Here is a 24,430-nt window from a genome sequence, read left to right on the forward strand (position 1 = left end):
CCAAATTTTAGTCTTTAATAAAACTTCTTCAGGGCAGACCTGGCCTGCCCTGAAGAAGTCGTATTAAAGGCGAAAATTTGGCAACCAGCTTTTGGTTTATTGTGCTCATCCTTGAAATACATCAATTTATGTACTAATGACGTCACCACTAGCAATCGAGCAAGCGGGTCCGCGCGCCACTGAATCACTGAAGACTAAGCTTTACAATATATCAAGAGCTGGTCAACTCAACGATACAGAGAAATATTTCAGTTATTGCTTCGCATTTAAAAATTGTAGCAGCCATTTTACTGCACTACCAGTATATTATCCACACGTCAAGGGTCATTGCATGTCCGCGCTAATATGGGACACTGGAGCCAGATAAAAAGTTTGTAAAAGTATGATTTAAAGCGAGCTCGGGGGTGACATCGGATATTGCAGACGCATCCCGGCGTGATTGGGATCGTGCTCCCGAGAAACAAACTTTGACGATTTGAGATCTCTTTCGTTGAGCTACACATGGCTGTTCACTACGGTGAGTGGGTAGTTCGGTGCGTATAATGGAGACAGTCGTAAAAGGTTTTCTAGTCGCTTAGAAACCCTGGTCACAGAAAACGCACGACACCTCGCTATCATCTATCCGACCTTTAGACAGCCCGGTGTTTTGTTGATTTTGTGTGCTTGCTTTACATCGGCATAGTTATAATTTCAATCATTTTGGTGTCTTTTGTGATACAGACTTCTAGGTGTTTCTTTACTTTTGTTTCCATTGCCATGCATCGCTGGGGATCATTTTAAGCTCTCAAACCGTGACGGGTCTATTATGCATTTTAAGCATTATACGCTCCAGAAACTCCGATATGCAAAAAGGGTCTGCAAAATTAAACACGAAAAAGTCTGAGTGAAATCCAAGTAGATGCAACATATCGTTGTCATTCGAAATGACGACAAGTTCAGGTGAAGAAAAGTTTTGTTTTATTATTAACTCTATCCTAATGCTTTAGCTTTATTACCTCTAACCTATAACTGCGAAATCAGTAGTGACAGTTCATCAAAAATCAAAGCCTTCTTTGCGTTTGTTTGCGCTTCGTTTTGGTTGCACTGTATATGTCGTATGTAGTAGACTAGATGGCAGTATGTTTACTTAGTTAAAGGCCCATTAACTTATATCATCTGTCAACGATTTTCATGCATACACTAACAATGTACGCAAGCCAGTTTTGTTATTTCATCTATGGCTTCGTTTCCGTAACCTGTTTTGACACGAGAAAGTGAACTCTCGCATCTTTCTTCACCCGAATTGGATATAATTTATCAGTGACAATAAAATCATCTAGCAATTCGAGTTTAACTTTAGATTGTTGTGACTTGTGCATTGACCACGTATCACCAATAACAATCAGCTCCCAACACGATAAAGCTATCAAGTTATACCATTGTCTACTAAATCTATCAGTGTTTTTACACTCTTATGGTATGCTGCGCGGACAGATAGTTTCAGCAAGCCAATCGTTTTCACACCTGGCCTGTGAATTCACACTATTCCTAAGTGCTTCCTAAGAGTTGTCCGTCTTCCAAGAGTCAAGAGAAATTTCATGGCATTTAGAGATCGTCTCGGCCGTAGACGGCAATACCAACATTACGGTGACTTGCCTTCGTCGATGAGTATGTGTCAAGCTAAGTATGTCCCCATGCCGTTTGCGATTGGTGTGTTTATTGTGTACGAACATATTGCAAGGTTTATATGCTCTTAGATTAAGTGCAAGATTTTGGACCTTAGGCGCTTGCCCTTTCAACGAGGCAAAAAGACAAGGACCGATAACATTCTTTTAATTAGAACAAGCAAGCATAAGGAATTTATCTATGTCCATGAAGCATTTTCGCGGAATTTGGGTTTGTCTCTGTTCTGTTGTCGTAAGGGGAATGAGCGATCCCACAATTAACCAATAACAGCGCACATGAAGCTGCATTAATGAACTTCGATAATAAAGATATTTACCACTTGAGCGTAATAGTCGGAGTGGAAAGTTTAAGCCGGTGATGAGTGCAATGATCGTTGTATTTTTTGTGCTGACTGTATTATGCGTCCCCTGAACAAGATAGCATTTATAAAATAGCCCTGTGTTGATGGGTGGGGAACGTGCGTGACTGGATGGGTATTGCGTGACGTGATTTGATTACAGCTATTTCAACAAACGTTGTCAAAAAGCGCTCTGCCGCACGCATCAATACCGCGGGGTAATATGGGTAATATATGTTGTTTCAAGCTCTGCCATCCTTCACCGCCGACACGAACTTCGATGAACGCTATCAGAATGGCAGTACAGTCTGATTGTCTAAATATATATCTCCGCGTCCTTAAACAAGGAAAAAAGATAAGTGGTGTCAAACGGAGACTCCGTAGTCACACTACGGACACGTCCCGTCCTCGCTACACCATGAAACTTGGAGTTTTCACGTTGTCGTTTGAAGAAAAACGGCTGAGATGTATCAGACAGAATCCATTTCAGAGTATATTTAACGTCTGGCCCTTTGAATTCTCAATTGTTTTCTGCCGTCGTCTTTCGAGTTGCCGTTGTCGTCCCTATTTTTGTCCCTTTTTTTGCAGATACCTTTTACAATTGTACGCGGCACATAGAAAGAAATGCCGCAGAGTGTTCGATAGATGATGCTAGAAACTGTACCATCCAGATAACTCGCCAGCGAAGGTCTTCACTATAAGACTGTGGCTTATTTACTGAAAACCTGTTACAACATGTATTACCCACCTCGCGGTATGGGCGCGTGCGGCAGAGCGCTCTCCTGGACAACGTTTATTGATATATCTGTATACGGGCAAGGGATGGGAATTAGCGAGACACTTAAAGAATGTCGATCAACCGCTCTTTTATTATTGTTTAAAACTTAAAATACAACGGTTGATTTTCACGAAAACTTCAAAATAGCCATCCACGATTGAAGTATATTTTATTAATGATATTTGATTGAAAGTCTCTCAGTTAATTGTTTTAATTAGCCAATGAAAATGCATCCACTTCATGAGTCACTCGATATTGGCGGGAGCATAAAATGGCGGCGTGATTGGCCTTGTTTAAGGAGGGAGGAAGGGGGGGGGGGGGGGGGGGGGGGAGAGTACCTCATGTCCCCACCGAAAAAATGACATAATATATAGTCCTTACACAAGTACTACTTTGGAAGAACAATGAAATACCGCCACACAAAAAAAAAGGAATGATCGTTATAGCGTATGTGAGTTTGTTCGGTGTGATACACGGGTCACGGGACTGTGTGTAAGTATGCGAGTTTGTGGGGTGTGATACACGGGTTACGGGACGGAACAGCAGATATACCGCCTTGTGAGGTGCGGGACTGTGTGTAAGTATGCGAGTTTCTGGGGTGTGATACACGTGTTGCGGGACGGAACAGCAGATATACCGCCTTGTGAGGTGCGGGACTGTGTGTAAGTATGCGAGTTTGTGGGGTGTGATACACGTGTTGCGGGACGGGACGCCTTGTGGGCTGCGCTACACCGGTGTTAAATGGATGCGACTGTGATTGTGTTTTTAACGAGAGTCTAACTATTTCCGTCACTTTTGGATGCGCCAAGTCAGGGCCAACTTGTGTACAAATTCCAAAGCGCCGTACCACTGAGACGATTAATTTTTGCCCGACTGTGAGCGGTTGGAAATTGAGCATGCCTTGCGCGCACTGAATACCAAATGGTTGATATCCTACTGCTCTCTACGGGCCGTGCGCAGTTATTGCATCAGGCGCAAGTAACTTTTTTTTCCCGCCATTGATTTTATGTTCCCGTTTTCCGCGCTTGTCACACTGTAAGGGCACTAAATTTTCCAGAATGGCATCGTGGTATAACTGGAGCAATCTACTACTTGCTTCTTGCACGCGATATAGTTTTCGATGTGACGGGGTCCTACACGAAAGTTTTAGTGCGCAGGCGTGTACCTGATATTTGCTAAGAGGGGTGCGCAGCCATAGGTATCATATGGAAAAACGATAATATTTGATGATCCTTTGAAATAATGATCAGCTTTTTGGCGGCAAAGGTGCGCGCACTCCCTACTTACGAGCCTGCGCAGTAGTTTTGTGCATCGCCCCTTTCTCATTTAAGTGCAATTTAAAGTTTCCTATTTACAAATATGTGCCCTCTCTCCGGGGATGGCAGTACTTGCCTGACATTTCTAGTCATTTCAATTTTGTAAATATCTTTAGACTCGTCTTACCCGCGTGGCAATTTTGAGAAGCGATCTTATCCCGACGAAGGATATAGACACAAGGGAACAGATTCGTTCGATGATCGGGACAGACTCGGCTACCGACTCGACGAATTCGACCGCAGCCCGGAAACGCCTCACTCGCCAAGTATTGCCCGAGACAATTATAGCAACAACGATGTCAACAGCAATGACCAGCGTTACTCCCCGCGAAATCTCCGTCCGGAGATCCCAAGGGAGTTCTATTCCTCGCAAAATGGAAAACTTGACGTCCCGCTGCGTAACCCGTACGCGTCCGGCAATGGCCCGAGAGACCCGTACGTATCCCGGGATGACCCTATAGATCTTCACTTGACTGACAATGACACTAAAAGCTCCTACCCGTTCCGCAATGACCCGCAGGACTCCTTTCCGTCCCGTAATCACTCAATGGACCCGTATCACCACACCAACGAACCCACTGTCTTTCGTGGCAGTCCTCAAATTTTACGAGGCCCAGATCGTAACTCTGTGCGTAGCGATCCTTACGATAGCCTACGCAGAGCGCTCAATTATCCCGTAGCGCCGGAGTCGCCTTCCCAGGAATTGAAGCACAGTCCACGTGACTCGTCTAAATCTGCTGACATGCGCACTGACAACGATTTCGATCTTGAACTTGACAAGCCTGCTGATCTCGATATCACGGGATCATACAGAAACCCCGCGTATGACAAGACATCAGAAAATGCTACAGGGACGATTAAAGTACTCGGAAGCTCGAAGGAGAAATCCTCGAAACCCGCGGGACACTCGCGAGAGTCATCGAGGCGTTGCTGTGGTTACCGTGTGCTCCTAGCGCTGATTTTAGTGCTGGTGATTTTAGCGCTTTTGATGACGGGACTGTTCATATGGAAAGCCACTAGTTGTAACGGAAACGAGGCAAAGGGGGCCTATGCCTACACTGCGGTAAGTACTGACCAGACGTAGCTGTACTGTTGACTATAAAACTGTGGATGAGGGGCCAGCATCGTATATCTTAATATTATACTGCTATATACCATGTACACATGCCATTTTTTTTAACTTCAAGGTTTTCATGTATGGTTCTATGTACGACTTGACTCGAAGCAAAATGCGAATGCAAGTATCGCAATCCAACATTGTGAGACACTGACCATCTTATTTTTGCGTACCCAAAGTTAATGGGAAAATATTCAACAGTTTTGTATAGTACTCTAGTTTATCTTGTAGTACAGCGGAACCCCGCTCTATGGACACGCGCTTAATACGGACACCCCGTTTTTCTGGACAGTATTCAAAGTCCCGACAAAAGCCTCATGTATTCTCTTATAATTTAACCCGCTTTTTACGGACACCCGTTAATACACGGACACTTTTATGTGGCCGTGTCGCTTGTCCATCTACCGTTATACATCACGTGACCCAAGTTTGGTTGATGTGCAGCAAATCGCTGGCGAGATATTCGTAATTTTCCAACGGTCACGTGATCTGTGACTTCATCACATATAACTTTTTTTTTACTTGTCCATCTATCGTTATACATTACTTGACCCAAGTTTGGTTGATGTGCAGCAAATCGCTGGCGAGATATTTGTAATTTTCCCACGGTCACGTGATCTGTGACTTCATCACCTATAACTTTTTTTTACTTGTCCATCTATCGTTATACATTACTTGACCCAAGTTTGGTTGATGTGCAGCAAATCGCTGGCGAGATATTCGTAATTTTTTCCACGGTCACGTGATCTGTGACTTCATCACCTATAACTTTTTTTAACTTGTCCATCTATCGTTATACATTACTTGACCCAAGTTTGGATGATATGCAGCAAATCGCACGTGATTGCTTAGTAATAAACGAGAATCTGAGTATTCAATATTTTAACGCGTCACGTGAGCCGTAGAAATTGAATGAAATAGAGAAAGAAAAAAAGAAAAAGAAACAGGAAACAGTAAAATCACCCGACCTGCATTTTGTACTCAACCTGCTTCCGACCTGCAACGTGCATTTTGTACCTTCCGCCTTATCTTGAAAAACTGTAGTTTATCTTGGAACACTGTATTTTATCTTGGAATACTTACTTTATCTTGGAATACTGTACTTTATCTTAGAATACTTACTTTATCTTGGAATACTGTATTTTATATTGGAATACTTACTTTATCTTGGAATACTGTAGTTTATCTTGGAATACTGTACTTTATCTTAGAATACTGTACTTTATCTTGGAATACTTACTTTACCTTGGAATACTTACTTTACCTTGGAATACTTACTTTATCTTGGAATACTTACTTTATCTTAGAATACTATATTTTATCTTGGAATACTGTACTTTATCTTGGAATACTTACTTTATCTTTTCACTCTTCAGAATCCGACCGTTGCACCATTTATCCCTGGTGCGTGCAATCGACCGGACCCCATAGAACTAAAACCCCTTCCTAAACAAATCCGAGATAAATTGGAAGAACTAACTTCATTTGTACAAAACGAGGTCGAGCTTGGTAAAGCGGTAAGTTAAGATATGAAGTTTTTTGTATTTAACAAGGGTAATATTCCTCCGATGTTGAAGCAGAATGAAAGGTAGCAAGTAGTCACCAGAATTTTCGAAATGCTTGCAAAACTAGGACAGTCTTGCTCTAATGCATGTTTTCTAAAAAAATTTTTTTGAAGGATCTTCAAATACTTTCCATTTTCTATACTATACCTATGACTGTCCCCCCCCCCCCCCCCCCCCCCACCCCCTTAGCAAAGCCTGGAATCGCGCCCGAGCAATATGGAATAAACGCAATGCGACATGAACATCTTTCTCACATTCTTTCTTTTCTATCTCAGACAGCCGTCAGCGCTAGCTTGGTATACCGGGACGAGGTGATCTGGAGTGGAGGGTTCGGGGTGATGGACAAGTCTGCAAATCCCCCCGTCCCTCCCACCCCTGACACAATCTTTCCTTGTGCAAGCGTATCCAAGGTGTTCACGGTGAGTCATCAATATTGCAAGACAAATTTGATTGGTTAGGATACAATGGTAATTAGAAAGCGACGCTCTAATTTGGCTTTATCAATTTAAATGTTTAAATTTAAGTGTTAAAGAGAAGAAATCTCGAATAAACTATTAAAAATAAAATTTTATAATTCATTTACTAAATTCGATCGAAAATATCGCAATACCTTTCCCAGATTTGCCGATGGAAATGGATGCTTTCTTGCACTTGCTATTTTGATAGAGGATGACAAAATAGCGGCTGACAGAGACCACGTGTTCTCTGTTTTGTCTAAAACACAAAAGACGGCCCAACATAAAACGGCAATTGGCAAATGGCAGTTTACTTCTGAAAGGAACCGTTGATATCAAAATGTTTGTACCAAACGAAAAAACTGACAAGCACATTTCCAAATGTTTATGATTATGCAGTTGTAGCCTTATCGATCGTTATGTAGTTGTATGTTAAACAAGGTTTATATTTACAGGCGTTGATGCTATTTATTCAACTAAACAACAAGAAAATCAGCTCCATTGACGATACAGTTGTCCAATATGAGCCCGAGTTCTCAGTCAACAATCCCTTCAATGACCACAAGATAACATTTTAGTAAGCTACATTCTTCGGTTTTGATCGTTCTGGGTGATATCCGACACTGACAACCGCTTACTGGTTTCAATTAATCAACCCCAAACTCTTTGACGATACAGGGGAATTGCTTGCAACTAAAATAATATACCCTCTGCACTCGTTACGAGGCTGTATTTGCTTGGTCGACTCCCGATAGCCTAGGGCTAGCATGAGGTGGGGCACTGGGGCGGTAGATGTCAGGCCTGCCTGAGAGGGGATCTATGGCTTCTTTCTAGTCACGCAGGTTTCTTTGTGTGTATTGTAGTGACCTAGTCACGCAGATGTCAGGCCTGCCTGACGGGGGGTAGCATATCGCGTCTATGGCTTCTTTCTAGTCACGCAGGTTTCTTTGTGTGTGTTGTAGTGACCTAGTCACACAGATGTCAGGCCTGCCTGACAGGGGGTAGCATATCGCGTCTATGGCTTCTTTCTAGTCACGCAGGTTTCTTTGTGTGTGTTTTAGTGACCTAGTCACGCAGATGTCAGGCCTGCCTCGGGAGGCTCCCTGCTATGAAGCCACGCCTACCAATCTGTGCCCCCACGACTATGACACCATGATGAGGAGAATTAAGAACAAGACGCTGGTGCTTAAGCCGCAGACCACGCCCCAATACAGGTGAGTAAGGCACAGGCCACACCCAAAGCTCTCTAAGACCACTCTAAGAACACGCCCAAAGGTAGAGGCTAGGACGCATACCACGCCAATATGAAGTAGGGTATATACCACGCCAAAAACTTAAGGCACATGCGACACCAAAGTTCGAGGCCATGTGCAAAACTAGGGTTATAGTATGTGCCACGTCCAAAGCTACAGGGAAACTTACTGAATACGAGTTTGATGGCGAAAAAAGCCTCGACGTTAACCTTTTGGATAATATTGCACGTTTCCCGCGCATTCTCACAGGCTCTTTTAGACCATTTAGAAAACCATGGATTGATATGTTACTCTCTATCTCTATGTTGTTTTATTTATAGTGGATTGATATGTTACTCTCTATGTTGTTTTATTTTTAGTAACCTCGGCCTTGGGCTCCTCGGGCAAGTCTTGTTTAAGTATTTCGGATCTCCGTACAACAACTTCGGGGAGTGGATTGGTAAAGAAATCCTGGAAAAACTTGGGATGACAAAGTCAAAATTTACGCTGACAGACAGTGAAAGGAAAGCGATTCCCTTGGGTTACACAAGAGCTGATGAGTACAGTCCCGTTCAGAACTGGGGCTGGCTGGATCCAGCAGGGGGGTTATTCACGACCGTTACCGACCTTGCTAAGGTAAGAAAGGGCGTGTCCATATATCGTATCCTCGCGTGGTAGAAAGGGGTATATAAGGGTAAGGGGGAGGGCATATTAGCACAGACTTTTTGCCAATATAGGTAGAATTAGAGGGGTAGAATTAGAGCGTGTCCACTGTAACAGAGGGACAACGTGATAGAAATCGGGAGGGGACGGTAACAAACTCTGCTAGTGGGTAAAAGGAGGAACAGAAGGGAAAAGCTAGTGGATGCCCCCATCGGATTTCCACCGGGACAGATGGTGATGACGATGAGAATGGAAAGAACGGGTAGATCACAAGAGGGGGTAGAAGGCGACTACGGACCTCGTCAAGGTCAAACAGGCTAGAATGAGGGGGTCTCCGGCGGGAGGTGGGAATGGGTCGGTCCATCGACGAAAAGGAAGTCTTTGCTAGGGAAAGACAAGGGAGCATGGTAAGGAAGCACAGGACTTTTTACTGGAATTTATTACAACAGTTTCCTTGTGTTATATAAACCTTATTATGTAAACCTTTGTTCAGTTCCAGATCAGTCTGATGTCAGATTCAAATGAGTTTCTATCACGTGAGCTAACGCAGCGATTTTTGCGCCCGGGTAAGTGGTCTGAATGATTGCACTCCTAATGTTTCACGCCAAAATTGCTAACTATCAGTAGCTATGAGTATGCTTGTGCGTATGCCTGATGGCATTTTATAGTCTCTCCTAATATCTCAGCACCGCTTCAATTTTTTAACTTCAGTGACTTACGATTCTTTGCTAAGGCGTTAATTAGCCTAGTCACTTGCGTATTGTTTGGGAATCCTGTGGCTGGCCATAAGGCAAGAGGGCTGGGAAAGGTAGTTTTCTGTGACGTCACAACATTAAACCCAATCGTTAGCTCGGGTAAGAACGCCTAGGACTAAGCTGCTTAAACGTCATATCTCGATTGCAGTTTACGTCTTCTACAATGACAAAGTGATGACCGGGATGTCGTGGGAGATTGAGTACCACAAGGGCTACCTTATAAGGATGAAGAAGGGGTATATCTACGGCTATGACAGCATTGTTGCCATGGTGCCTGAGCTCAGACTAGGTGAGTTGCCTTAAAAGGTAGCAGTAGGATTAGGATCCGGTGCTACTTTTGTTTTAGGGGTTAGGGGGGAGGGGGGAGGGCAAAGGCAGCTGTGTTCCAGAGCGGCAGCGATTTGCTAACCATGGAACATTGAGCTAAAAAGGTCACCGAAGAACCTCAAAGTTTTTCTTTCCTCGCGTTCTAAACGATCATGGATTTTTTTAAACTCATTTTTATTTCTTAAACATGTGTCCCGTAAACCCTTTGTCCTTTATTCACATCTCCGAGGTATGCTAGCCACAAGTGATCGTTAAAGAGCCCTTGGCGGACACACATTTGTATTATTCCAATAACAAATTGGAAGACAAGTTATTTGAAGAAAGTTCGAAATAACAATAAAAACAAAGCTTTATATGTTATTTACCAAATTCTATCGAAAACACCACAATATAGCTTTCCCAAGTCAGCCCAGGGGAAACGGGTGCTTTTTCGCACTTGGTACTTTGCTAGGATGACAAATTGGCGGCTAACAGATACCCTTAACGTTTTCTCTCATTTATAGGTCTGAGCTTCATCTGCACGGACTGTAATGATAAGCTAAGCTCGAGTCTGATGCAGCCCTTTAGGGAAATCGTTACCCTGTTCCACGGGATTTTGAATAATGTCACCCAAAAGGTGAGCGGTTCTCTCCACAAGCATCACCACCATCACCATCACCATCACCATCATTAACATCATCATCACCATCACCATCACCATAATCACCATATCCATGACCATCACTATCACCATAACCACCATCACCACCACCATCACCATCACCACCACCACCATCATCACCATCACCACAACCATCATTAAAAGGAAACATAACCATCACCACCATCACTATGACCTTCACCACCATCGCCATCACCATCACCATCACCACCATCATTATAATCATCACCACCATCATTATAATCATCACCACCATCATCACCATCATCATTATCACCATCACCATCATCATCATCATTATAATCATCACCACCATCATTATCACCATCACTATCATCATCATCATTATAATCATCACCACCATCATTATCACCATCACTATCATCATCATCATCATCACCATCACCACCATCACCACCATCACCACCATCACCATCATCACCACCATCATTATCACCATCACTATCATCATCATCATCATCACCATCACCACCATCACCACCATCACCATCATCATTATAATCATCACCACCATCATTATCACCATCACTATCATCATCATCATCATCATCACCATCATCATCGCCATCGTCGCCATCACCACCATCGCCATCATTATTACCATCATCATCACCACCACCATCATCATCATCATGTCACCATCACCATAACCATCACTATCATCAACACTACCATCAGCATGACCATCACCACCACCATCGCCATCATTACTATCATCATCACCATAAACATCACCATCACCACAACCATCACCATCACCATCACCATCACCATCACCATCACCATCACCATCACCATCACCATCACCATCACCATCACCATCACCATCACCATCACCATCACCATCACCATCACCATCACCATCACCATCACCACAACCATCATTATCACTATGACCTTCACCATCATCACCATCACTATCACCATTACCACAATCGCCATCATCACCATCAACTTCACCCTCAACCACCACCTTCATCGCAATGGCTACCACCACCAACAATAACATCAATTATCATCATCTTCCTCACCACCATTATCATTATTGTACAGGTCTCTTGATATCAAGTTTTACAATGGGTTTTTATTTCTCTTGCTAAGGCGTTCGTCAAGCCACCCGATGCTCGTCCATTCCTGGGTCGTTACAACAGTAGTATCGCTACGATTGACTACATGGACATCAAAGAATATCCAGATAAACTAGTGATGGCAGTCAACGGTCACGACGTCTTTTTCTTGAACTACAAGTCCCATTTAGTCTTCACCATCACTCCTAATCCGGTCATCGACTGTGCTACGACATTCACAATGGGTGTCAAAGGAGACGAGGTCATTTTTGGTGCCCCGCATAATGGGACGTCATCTCGGTTTCTAATGTACGGAGCACATCCTTCAGGGTTGTCTTACTTTTATCGTATTCCAGGTTAATCTGACAAATGGTAGCTTTTTTTTGTCTTAGTGCAGCGGTAGGTAATCGAGAGGGATAGGGAAAGATAGAAATGGGCCTTAAGGATGCACTATAGAACGTAAAAATAAATCCCCGTGCAAACAACGCCGGCTCAGGTAGAATATGTTTGTAATGTGATGATTGCACATCACGTTGGGATGTGTACTGTAAGCAGTTCGCCAACATTTTCTTTTTCTTGTGGTCAGCCGAGCATAGCGAAATATTATAAGGACCCAGAGGAGTGACAGACAGTTGTACGGATTCCGAGTAACTAAAAGTAACGCTTTTGTTCTAGTTTTTTTTACCATTTTTATTTCACAATTTTGAAATAGCGCAAAGAAACTGCCCGGGCAAGTCGCGCTAACATTGCTGCCAAAAATAGCCGACAATTTCTTGGCAGCAATGGCGCTGTATAAGCACACCACGGTACTGTGGTAACCAATACAGCGGTATTATCCGCTGTTTGCATGGGGCTTTTAAAAATATTTTAAGCAAAATAGGATTCTAGCCAGGGGCGGGTCCAAGGGGGTGGCCGAGGGGGCCCGGGCCCCTATATTCAGATAATTGGCTTAAAAATAACAAGAAATATAAGAAAATTCACGAAAGAACAATGAACCTGGCCCCCTTTCCTGGAACTCTTGCTTCGGCCACCCATTTATGGAACTCCTGGAACCGCCCCTGTTAGCTAGAGACAAAATAATGAGAAAACTTCAAATATCCACGTTTGTTTTTATCAACCTTTATTTTACCGTATTTTTATTTCATACCAGATTTCGAAATCTATTTTGTATCTATACATATCAAATTTCTATACAACAAACGTCTTATAAACCTGTATGTAGAATTGCGAGCTCTGGACCACGTGACAGCTAGGCGGTTGTAGGATTTTAACATGCATGCATATACAGTTTTATAAAATATTTAAACCTACAATGACCAATTTAGTTACTCCTATAAATAATGACAGGAAAGATGTATCTCTTTAATAAATTAAATATTCTTGTAACAGGGGACCATTTCCTGGTATAAGATCTACTCGTGCTCTTTGACCGCGGAAAGCTGGGAAAAGGACTTCTTCTGACGTCACATAAGCAACCATAGGCAACCCGAAACTACAAAAAATCGCCTCGCTGCCACCCTTTACCCCCATCATGTAACATCGTGTATAAACAATACAACAGCGCTTTTTATATGCTGTTGCAATCTACCGAGGCTTGAACTACCTCCTGAAAGCGGGAAACTCCCCTAGTTCGAAAGCCGAACTAAGCAATTGGCTTATTCACTTTTCATTCACAATTTCTGCGATAAAATTGACGTTTTGCTATCTCAGCGACGGTTGCGATAGGTGGAAACCAGGATTTTTTTCCTCCAACAAAACGGGTTAGCCTCGTTATAAATATCTTTAAGCCGCATTGTCACCAGTTTACTTCCGGAGGTCCGTCGGAAACCTCAACCGTTAAAAGACGAAAGAATCTATTAAAATCCGAGATATAAAACAGGCCATCCGCTCTAAATTATCAGTCACATCCTAAAAGAAACTTCCAATAAACACACTGCTTTCAATATTTTGAAATGTTTTTCGCGTTTTCCGTTAAAAATAATCGGAGATTGTCACGTAATCGACCGGAAGTAAACTGGTGACAATGCGGCTTTAAGTTTAGTCTTATAGACTTTATATATACTTTAGACGAAACATCCCATAAAAAAACTGCAAAGATTTGCCGTTGTCTTCCTCTCGGTAAGTCTACATACAATGACCCTCAATGATTTTCTAATTATGATAGTCCCTTCCTCACTTTTCCAATTCCATAAGCACAATAAAAAATATAACTATTATTGACCACAATCTACTCACGTGCGAAAACTACGCATAACTACGCTTTGTGAAAAAGTATATATCATAAAGCTTAACCCTTCCCATGATGCATATCGGATTTTTTTAACCAACTGCTAACAGAGGTCTAACCTGGAAATAACAATATGAAAAAATAGTCCCCATTTTTAACACAACGTGTGAGACCTCTATTAGCAGGGAGAACCGGAAACTGGGCAAACCGATGCTCAAAGCGCTGGACACATGAGCAGGGCAGCCCTTGTAATGCTTTCTATGAAAGTTTAGTATAAATCCACTCACACTCACTATCACGAATCTCGCAATTTGATTGGCTCCCGTACTCCTCACTATCTATCTCACTAGATAGTGAGTAGCGAAAAAGCGGCGACGAAAGAGGTTATTTATTACTGAGAATTATTAAAATCGTCATTTATTTGAAGGTAGTATATGAGTGGATTTATATTAAAACAATTAGACTACCCGTTCTCGTTTTCTATGAGTCAAATAGCCAACACGGCGCCTTGTTGACTATCTATTGACTCATAGAAAACTCGAACTCGAAGTCTAATTGTTAAGTAGATGAACTATTATTATCAAGGTGTAGAGGTGCTATTATAAATGTGCAGTTATTATCAAGGAGTAGATGTGCTATTATTATTATCGCTATATTCCCTATATTCAGGACCGTTTAAAAGTCTCTGCTCCCTTCGTCGCTTACAGCTCGCCTGACCCAGTAGAATGAAGATTGGTAGAAGACATAGGCCACACACGCCCGCCATCACGTACGCAACGGTCAGCAGTGCTGTGTCGGAGCTCTCCGTCTCCACATACTCGCAGTCGATGGGGTCTGGGGCGAGCAAGACAGATAGTGAGTCAGACATAGTCGGTAGTAATTATGGAAATTGCGAAAATGAAAACCAGCGTAAAAACTAAATCCATACGCTGAAAAACCATAAAATACCTACGTGTGCAGTAGTCTTAAATTGTAAAAAGTTTTATCATTTGATTTTTTTTCCCAGAATTACCGAAATACCGCACAATCCAGAGGGTATAGTTGCCTGGACCCATCCATTCCGCCATCCCAACCCCTATTTTCGTGTTCCATTTTCATGTGGACTCCAGAAAAAGACCTATACAACTAGACACCAAAAAACAACATCTGCTCAACAATCAATTTTATTTAGGCATCATGAACAAGACACGATGTAGGGAAATGGAAGAAACAGAAGGTTATCATCTGGCATCACCGGCATCACATATATTTGCAGAGTTTAACTCAAAGACCGGAAAACTAATTAAATGTACAATAAGCCCGGAAAATAAAAACAGAGAAAACAAAATGGAAACAAGATTATAACAGCGAGCGCAACGCCTTTTTCGAGACTAATAGAATCCTGGAGGCCTAAATATTAGGAACTCTCTTGGCGTCTTTTAAAAGAATCAATGTAAGCCGATTGTGGTTTAACTAATTTGATTTGGCGTATAGCAGGGTGTATGTGGTTAGTCTTACCTCGACTAAACGGTCCGGAAACCTCTGAACGTGGATTTAGACGCCCTTCAGCTGAAATAACATGCATGGTTAGATCAGAGTCGAGAGTTTGGGGAAAAAGGGGGGAGGAGTTGTGTACAATGTGCTGGTTCATACACGATACCACAAGAAAAGAGATACTATTAAATCAAGTATTAGACTCATAGTACTAAGAGAGTACGAGTGATGTTCTTTAAATTAAGCGTTGTGCGTTTTTAATGTTGTCAAACGTATTCGGTGACCCAAGCTAGTCTGAAAGCAGATCTCTCGTAACGCAATCTCGTTAAGAACTTAACACATTGACCCCTGAACCGGCCTGTACCGGCTTTGGGAAGTACCCACAACCCAAAAAATTCATAAATTCAAAATAAACACAACAAGATGAAGATACTCAGGCATCAGTCTAAGGGATAAATGGTCTTGCAGATATGCATCCAACCAAGGTGTTGGCATCTACTCTTAAGCCAAATAATAGCACAGGTTCTTTGACAAATCTCAAATCGAACAAGGAGAGAAAAGCAGAATCACCCCTCTCAATAAAACGCTCAAAATACCACACAAGGGAGAGAGATCAGCAAACACAGCTCAAGACACAAATAGATACCTTTATTCTGATCCTCCAGGTACATTTCCTTGGCCTCAAAACACAATGCCCATTCCTTGAAGGATTGTACAACCACGAAAAGATCTTTACGTATTGCAAAGCATTCTGGGAGATACAGGGGAAAATTCACGAGGGGAGGGCCAGTCAACACTCCTCTCCCCAAAGTCAGATGGTTTTTTATAAGTCTTTTCACCCCGAAGCCAAACGAATCAATTCCAGGTCATACAGACCCAGAATAGCAGTGTAAACAATTTTGCAATCAATTTGGTTTCAGAAAAGACACCATTTAGGAGAGCTGTGGTGATTCATTAGAAAATTATTTTCTCATCCGGGCAAAGCCAAACAAGAAAAAATCATCATGAATCCACCTTTGCTTGCAAATATCCATAAGCAAGGCACTCAATTATGCCCCAAAAGACTTCATGATGTCCTGAGACACTCTCCTAATATGCTCATAGCTGTATTTTTGATGAAAAATACAAGCAACCATCAACTTGTGCTGGCTTCAGCACATCGACGAGGGATTAAAAGTGGGGACCGCAAGGCACTGTTGGAAAGCTTGGATACCGCTGACTAGGTGCAGCTGTGTTTGACTTTGACGGGCTGTATAAAACTCAGAATAGGGGGGGAGGTATCTGTTTTCAGTCTGTTTTTTGTAAATTCATCTCCAAAAAAGCCAGGAGTCAATGGGTTAAGATATCTCATTGGCTCCTTACCTCCACATGTTGTGGCTGCAAAACCCACTTGTACGTTTTCTCGGTCGAAAACAACATAAAAACCCTCCATTATCACGGCGCCTATAACAGTACCTGAGAACAAAAAGAGGCGTTACAACAATACGCTTCCTTTTGGGAGTTATCAAGAGGAGGTTGGGTAATTCATTCATTTCCACGCTATTCGCGATGGTCATAAAATAAATAAAGGGCGGAAAAATGTTCTACTTGAGGTCGCCGTCGTCGTGTCAAACGGCTTCTAATGATTTGAAAGAAGGCAAGAAATAAGGCCAACAAAGGCGGGTATGGCAAGGGTAATTCATACTCACCACGCTCAGCTCTCGTGATAGCAAACTTATAACAATGTTGGCCCATAATAGGGCCATGTTCTATCGTCTCACGTAAATACAACTGAAAGAAGAAGAAAACGCAATCAAAAAAATGAGAAAAAAACGTCACTCAAATGTGAGAAAAGCCTCCATTCCCATCGGCTGATTTGGAAAGCTTGATAAATGAAGTATCAAACTTTGTTTTTAGATGGTAATTTCGAGCTCTCATCAACTAATTTGTCTTCTAATATTCAATGAAAACAATAACAAAGCTGTGGCTAACTAGATCTCTTTAAGTCCTCTCACTTTGTTCGGTTACCTGTGGAGGTATCTTTAATCTAAACTCTTTAGATGAGCTCAGCGAAGACAGGAGTGATATTGACATGTCCGGGAATTCTTCCCACGGCGTCCGGTCATAGTTCCAGCACATCATTTGTCGGCCATACCAGAAGTCATCCGGGACTCCTAGCTGTGGAGTGAAGAATAACAACGTTATTAAAATGCATACTACTTAGCCGAAAGAAATTGAAAATTGAAATGAAATGTCAAGTGTCTATGTAAAGGGCAAATTGACATCGCGAGACATGATTAAATGCGCTTCACATGTGACCGGCTTTACTGGTCAGTGTACAGATACAGCGTCCCCAGCGGTTCTTTTACGCCGCCAAATACAACAGGTTAATGAAGTGCAGTGAAAGACGGGACCTCCGGCTTTACGTTCTTATCCGAGATGACGAGGGATTCACAATTGCTCCACGTATGCCTAGTGCAACTAGTGACATAAAGACATAACAACACAGGGGCGCACACTTTTTAAAGCCTGACATAACGATATGGACATAATGACATAATGCCTAGTACACACTAGTGACATAACGACATAACAACATAGGTGAGCGCGCTCTTTTAAGCCAGACATAACGACCTGGACATAAAAGTCAATGTCATTATGTTCATGTCTTTATGTTGAGCTTCTGTCAAAATGTCGAACCATAAACACTTGAACATATGAACATAAGGGTACACGCGCCCATGTCATTATGTCGTTATGTCACTAGTGTGCACCAGGCAGTTGAGAGTCACGAGTGTGTGACTTAGTGTGTAAGAACTGAACGATATGGTACCACGGGCCAGTGACCACAGCGGTTCTTTTACGTTCTCAACACAGGTTAATGATTGAACCAATGTGAAAGGGCATTCCAAAGTTTAGTTTAGTTATGAGTTATGTTAGTGACTTAAGTTTACCTTGTCAAACTTTCGAAGTCTGTCTAGAATCGCATTAAAAACTTCTTCTGAGACCCGTAGATTTGTTGTCCCACTATCAACTATTGTCTTGTCATAATTGTACTGGAAAAAAAATCAACACTGTTATATGAATAAAAAAACGAGTTCAAATTGAGAATGTTGTTTAATCTCACCTTCTTACAATCAAGTGCTAGACTATCTCCATCTACTGCAACATCTGTAATAACAACCTCATAGTACCATTTCTTGACTATAGGAGTATAAAGAAGGTCTCCTTTATAGAGCTCTTCATCTATTTCACCAAAAACCTGTAAACACAAGAACATCAAGGCACCATGAGACACCCTAGATAGACCACAGGGATCCTTCAACATGTGTACTGAACCAAAGAAATGCCATGCTCCAGACCAGAACAAACAATAAAAATCTGACTATTTTGGTGAAAATGCAAGTCTGTGCGCAAGTGGCACAGTTGGTTAAGCATTGCATTGTATCAGGCATGTACACTGAGGTGTGTGCAGGATGCGTGTCCATCCCCCTCACGACCGAAAAGTGGTTCTTTTCTTATCAAGGATTCTAATACTATGCTTTTTCCATATGAGACCTATGACTGCACACCCCCATTCCTGGGACCGGACCCCTGTAGAGCCATCTCCTCTTATGGCTGGGTTTCTGGTTTGAATCCCAATTCCTAAGTGTATGTGTACAAAGGACACACCTTGCCTACATAGTATACCCCATATCAAGGACAATACACCAAAAACTGGAAATCGACTCATTAAAGACGAAAATTTGGCAGAGTCGATTTCCAGTTTTTGGTGTATTGTATTCATTGTTCTGGTACGAGATCGCGACAGTTTGGGCTTTTTGATTCTATCCATATCAAGGACAGATATTGCCAGGGGCATAGCCAGGGGGGTGGCCCAGGGGGTCCGGAACCCCCCCTTCAGGCAGCCAAAAATACAGTAAATGTATGAGACATTATCTAAAATACAGGAGGGCCTTTTGGGCCCCCTTCTGTTAAAAATCCTGGCTGCGCCTCTGATTGCCCACGTATTATAGTTACCATAGTGCCAGCTACGGTCGGTTCAGCTGATGGATCTATTTCACTGCTTCCACAGAGCTGCATAGAAAAAGAGTCCTTCTCTACTCCGTGGTCAAGGACAAACTGATCAAATACAGGAGTCACACTAGAATCAGGCTGAAATCACACAATGATCAGTGTTGTTTAGTGTAGAATATTCTATAAAACAATTTATTTCTCAAGGACTCATGAACTTTTGCAAAATCTTCTCTCTGTTTCTGGTCCATAAATGGTAAGACTTTTATCACATCTTAAGGGGGGTTACCAAGGGCAAATTAACAAGTTATAATAAGGGGGGCTGAAGCAATGATTTAAAAAAGGGGAGGGCCGGATTCCTTGTTCTTTCATGAATTTCCTTATACAGGGCTTCTGGAATTACGCGCTTCCGCACAAGCGCGTAATTTGGCTCTTTCCGCGTAATCCACAAATTTCCGCGTAATCCCGAAGTAATTTGGCTAAATTTTGAAAGACAAAACATTTAATTGCACAGCTGATGTGTTCTTTTAGGGTTGTTACCTCTATTTCTCGTGAAAAAAGAGAGATATTCTTCGTAAGAGTGCGATATTTCGAACTGAATTTCCGAAATTAAATAAATGACTAGGCATTCTTTGCTAAACTGCGAAGGCCTAGGACTAATAATAAAATACTTTTTTTAATTGGCCGGTGGCTAGGAGCCAATGAAAACTCGCCTAAGATATTTTCACGCAGTTATTTTGTGCTTTCCTTCGGTACAAAATGTTGTTTGGGCGTAACAGTTGATTTTCTGCGTAATTTAGAGCGTACTTTAGTCAAGAATCCCGCATAATTTTGAGGGTTTTTTTCGCGTAATTCCAGAAGCCCTGCTTATACTTCTTCTATGAAAAATCTCTGAAATAGAATAGAGGGGTGGGGGCTACTCCTGGATACACCTGTTGGTATATTGCCAACAGTGAGTGGGCTGTGATATTCTGTAAGAGGGGCTTATAAGTGAAAATGTATCATGATGAGGGGAAGGCTGAATTGCAAAGAATGTATGCAAAACGTTTGTCATGCTCATATGCATGACATATGCAGGCCCATATGAAAAAAGAGTAATTGAGCTGAGATTTTAAGTATCTTGCCCTTGATTGGAGCAAAGTCGTCATGTATAAATTTCAGTCTCACCTTTGCAAGTCTTGCATATCCTAATCCCAGGATTCCTTCCCACATAGATCCATTAATAAAAAAGTTCTCAGACTGTAGAATACTAGCCACATCTACTCTAAGTGTAACATTAGGGCCATCCACAAACTTGATAAGGTCTGAGCCTAGCTCACCCTCCCAACTACCCTGCGTGTAGGGCACAGATACTGGCTTGTTGAGGTCTTTATATGATGTAGATCTGGTGAGAAAATCAAGCACAATTTATCCAGATGGAAAAGAGCGTTTAGATGGAAAAGAGTCCTAAAAACGTTTTTGGCTTTATGATCACTTTTTACTTGACTTTGAGCCACATTTAACAGGTTTTATTTCCTAAGTCAGCCGTCAAGGCGTCAAGCACAATTTATCCAGATGGAAAAGAGCTTTTAGATGGAAAAGATGGAAAGGAGTCCTAAAAACGTTTTTGGCTTTATGATCACTTTTAACTTGACTTTGAGCCACATTTAACAGGTTCTATTTCCTAAGCCAGCCTGTAATTCAAAATCAGTTTTTTAAATCACAGAATATCTTATTTTCTTTTCAGGGTATCTCGGAATCTCTGACAGCACAACAACTGAGGATAAAAAAGTTTGGTAAACAATTATTGACCTTTCCAAGAAAAAAAGGTAAAAAAATAAAAAAAAATCACAAGGACGAAAATAACAGCACAAAGCTAAAAAAAATAGTTTGGAGCCCTCTGCTCTGTCATCTCCTTGTATTGCAAATATCGCCCTCCCAACCAGACGTATAAATAAGCTTTATTTAGTAATAAATAAAGATCATAATTTTATTTTATAGAGATGCTATACTCACTTATCAATATGAAAATAATAAGGAATATAGGGATGCGCTGAAGCCGCAACAGCAAAATTACTGCTACCAGTGTCCACCAGAACATTTATCTGCACAGACAAACAAGAGGTATGTCAGGATAAAACCAACATGTCAGTAAGACTTCCTCCCAAGAGTGCAAATAATTATGGTAAACGGAAGTAAAGTGAAATGTCTGAGAAATGAATATACACAAAAAGATATACTTAAACAAACAAAAAAAAGGTTTAAAAGGAAGAAAAGAAATACAGATCTCAACTGTCATAGGTGAATTTTGCCCATAATCACAAAGGGAAAAGCTTATTGTAATGTTTTAGATCATTTTGAGTTTCAGCCATATAAAATCATAACAAATTTTTTCAATAAATAGAAAGCAATTTGCTTTAACTTAAATTATTTTATCAAGAAGGAAATAAGAACCATGTGTGTGGGAGTATGCTGTAGTATAATAGTCAACTCACAAGCATTAGTAGAGATTACATAGACTTAGTGTAAAAGACCCTTGAAAGCTGATTCCGTTTTATGATAGGATATCAAATTTTCTGTACAGTACATAAATTATCCATAGACCACAAATACCACTTTTTGTTCATTTATATTGAATTTGATTTTGGGGTTTGAGCTCTCTGTGGGGCTGATTGCTAGTTGTAATCTTAGTCTCTTTAAGCGGGGGTTTTAGCCTACCCGGTATTTTATTAAACCCACAAATCTGGTTTATATTATGATAAATTAAATGATAAATATAATGTTACAAAAAGATATATGTTTTCTTTTTTTTTCAAATTGGATTAAAAAATCATGTAGATTTAGAGTTGTTCAAAATTTGTTATCGGCTATATCAAATCGAATGTTTCCCATCTTTCTCTGTGACTGAATTTAGAAATAGTGAAAATAATGAAAATATGAAATTGAAACAATACATCAATCATAAAATCAGTTTGAAACCACCAAACGAAAGTAATTATGCCACGTAGGTTAGCCGAAGTAGACGATCAGTTAGCATCTAAAACACCACATTCTTTTCGAAAACGAGAGAGCGTTTTGATTTAGACGATTGATTTAGCATATCCAAAACGAAAAGGTTGTGGCATGGAAAGGCGAAACGGGAAACAAACAGGCCACACATTGTGCGAGTAATATTGCTCACACAATACGTACTTGGGCATGGTCTATATCTCGCTACTGAGAGTTGTGATTAATTTTCCAGTATTTAGTAAAGAGATCAGCGTTTTGCGTGAAATAAACCCTTACAAGACTTATTAGCGATGGGAGAATAAGCAAAGAATAAGACGCGTCGACAAATAGTAAATAAATTCTTGCTAATCTTTTGCTAACAACAACAAAACATAAAGGTACATTTGAAACGAACACGAAATTGAAAAGTTCATGACAGTTATTGAATTGGCACAATAATAAACTCAAACAATAAAAAAATATATAATTCTAACGCCCGTGCAGACTTGAGTAGAGATATTTTGAGTACAGTATTTTTCTGTCTAGTTAAACAACTAATTTTCCCTGGCTTACCCTTTGTGGCGGGCTTCCTAAATTGGAAGCTATGTAATAACCCTGCCCGGGTCGACCTTTAAGATTCTCCATCGCGACGTTATTATCCCTTTTAGTCCGTAACAGTGGAATCTTTATACCAGTCTTTTTCCTGTTTGATTCCGTGAGTGATACGTCTAAAAGACATATCATATAAAACCAGAGAGAAGTCCAACCGAGCTCAAAATTGACCCGCATTCTGCCGAGAGCGAGTCGGTACAAACCGACAGTGCGTGTTGAATTTCAACCCTCAATAAATTCATCTAAATTCACTCAATGTCTTCATACTTCCTCTGAGCCATTCACCAATAGCCGCACTCCACTGAAGTAAAATTCATAATCCATCGAGACACCAAAATACCATAAAATCTTGAGTCAAACTTGCACTTCGTGAACTTCCCTACCCATGTTGATTCTCTCGACCAAATTTTACGTCACAAGCCATGTGACCTGAAACTTTACTTCCGGTTTCGAAGCAAGAATGTGATCACTTAGCATTCATAGCCGTGAGCGAGAATCACGCTTCAGTCATTGCTTTTACGAATATGGGCGTTTTTTCTACATGAACTTTGATGCGTGTGATCAAATGTATCGCCTAGAGATTGTTCCACGTATCAGAAAGGAAGTATTTTGTTGACGAACCACCCCTGATTGTCTAAAATACTAGTCGCAAATAAATTTAGCCCGGAAGTAGTTTTGAAATACGCCTATCAAAGCGAAAGAGGACATAAATTTATCATTAATGTGTCACTGTAATTTTGCCGCCGGAAATTCTTAGAAGGGTTTAATACAACGGCAAGCAAATTGCTATGGAAGGTCGTGGGTATCTTAAACAAACAATATCCACATAGTTTTATTCGACAGGAAATTGATTTGTCGTAAAACCTGGGCGAGAATGAATATAGGAAGGGGCTGGCCTGGTCTTGTATTGTCTGCTTTCTGATAATCTTTTTTTGTTTTTATTATTTTAGCTTCGTTAGTGTCTTTTTTGGTAAGCGCCAAAATCACTGGTGATTGTAACAATCGCCACAATCGAGGGCAATGGAATCACAGGTAGCCCAATCAATGGTTTTGAAGCTCGTTCGTAGCTTGGAATCGGCTGTTATTCTTAGAGGTAAAACGAGTGGATTGAAGTCGCGATTTTTTGTGAGACATTGCCAATAAAATTGCCTTAAAACTTGTTGTCATATTTATGTGTAATATACGATTTTGGGGGGTTT

At 41.3% G+C, this 24,430-nt stretch overlaps 2 protein-coding genes across 5 annotated transcripts; one reads left to right on the top strand and one right to left on the bottom strand.

Annotated features, from left to right (window-relative positions):
* Positions 1 to 154: 154 nt before the first annotated feature.
* Positions 155 to 13,364, top strand: LOC116617494 (beta-lactamase-like protein 2). Of its 3 annotated transcripts, none has more exons than XM_048732703.1 (11): positions 155 to 517; positions 4,213 to 5,159; positions 6,590 to 6,730; positions 7,054 to 7,197; positions 7,689 to 7,810; positions 8,295 to 8,447; positions 8,846 to 9,101; positions 9,622 to 9,694; positions 10,032 to 10,172; positions 10,714 to 10,826; positions 11,994 to 13,364. In XM_048732703.1, exons 1-11 carry the CDS (start codon positions 502 to 504, stop codon positions 12,318 to 12,320), a joined length of 2,433 nt encoding a protein of 810 aa, XP_048588660.1. In that variant the 5' UTR covers positions 155 to 501; the 3' UTR covers positions 12,321 to 13,364. The 3 variants fall into 3 exon arrangements, with proteins under 3 accessions (XP_048588660.1, XP_048588659.1, XP_048588658.1); XM_048732702.1 differs by lacking the exon at positions 155 to 517 and adding an exon at positions 758 to 939; XM_048732701.1 differs by lacking the exon at positions 155 to 517 and adding an exon at positions 993 to 1,647.
* Positions 13,365 to 14,039: 675 nt separating this feature from the next.
* LOC5510976 (beta-secretase 1) lies at positions 14,040 to 23,804 on the bottom strand. Of its 2 annotated transcripts, XM_048732704.1 has the most exons (11): positions 23,193 to 23,801; positions 21,648 to 21,736; positions 20,820 to 21,036; positions 19,659 to 19,793; positions 18,766 to 18,900; positions 18,593 to 18,694; positions 17,667 to 17,816; positions 17,348 to 17,429; positions 17,022 to 17,114; positions 15,684 to 15,734; positions 14,040 to 15,020 (listed from the first exon to the last, which is right to left on the bottom strand). In XM_048732704.1, the coding sequence occupies exons 1-11, from the start codon at positions 23,406 to 23,408 to the stop codon at positions 14,806 to 14,808; spliced, it is 1,485 nt and encodes a 494-aa protein (XP_048588661.1). In that variant the 5' UTR covers positions 23,409 to 23,801; the 3' UTR covers positions 14,040 to 14,805. The 2 variants fall into 2 exon arrangements, with proteins under 2 accessions (XP_048588661.1, XP_048588662.1); XM_048732705.1 differs by lacking the exons at positions 14,040 to 15,020; positions 15,684 to 15,734 and adding an exon at positions 15,811 to 15,996 and having other exon boundaries at positions 17,001 to 17,114; positions 23,193 to 23,804.
* Between the last annotated feature and the right edge of the window lie 626 nt (positions 23,805 to 24,430).

This window comes from Nematostella vectensis, chromosome 9, assembly GCF_932526225.1.
Source record: "Nematostella vectensis chromosome 9, jaNemVect1.1, whole genome shotgun sequence".
Taxonomy (NCBI): domain Eukaryota; kingdom Metazoa; phylum Cnidaria; class Anthozoa; order Actiniaria; family Edwardsiidae; genus Nematostella; species Nematostella vectensis.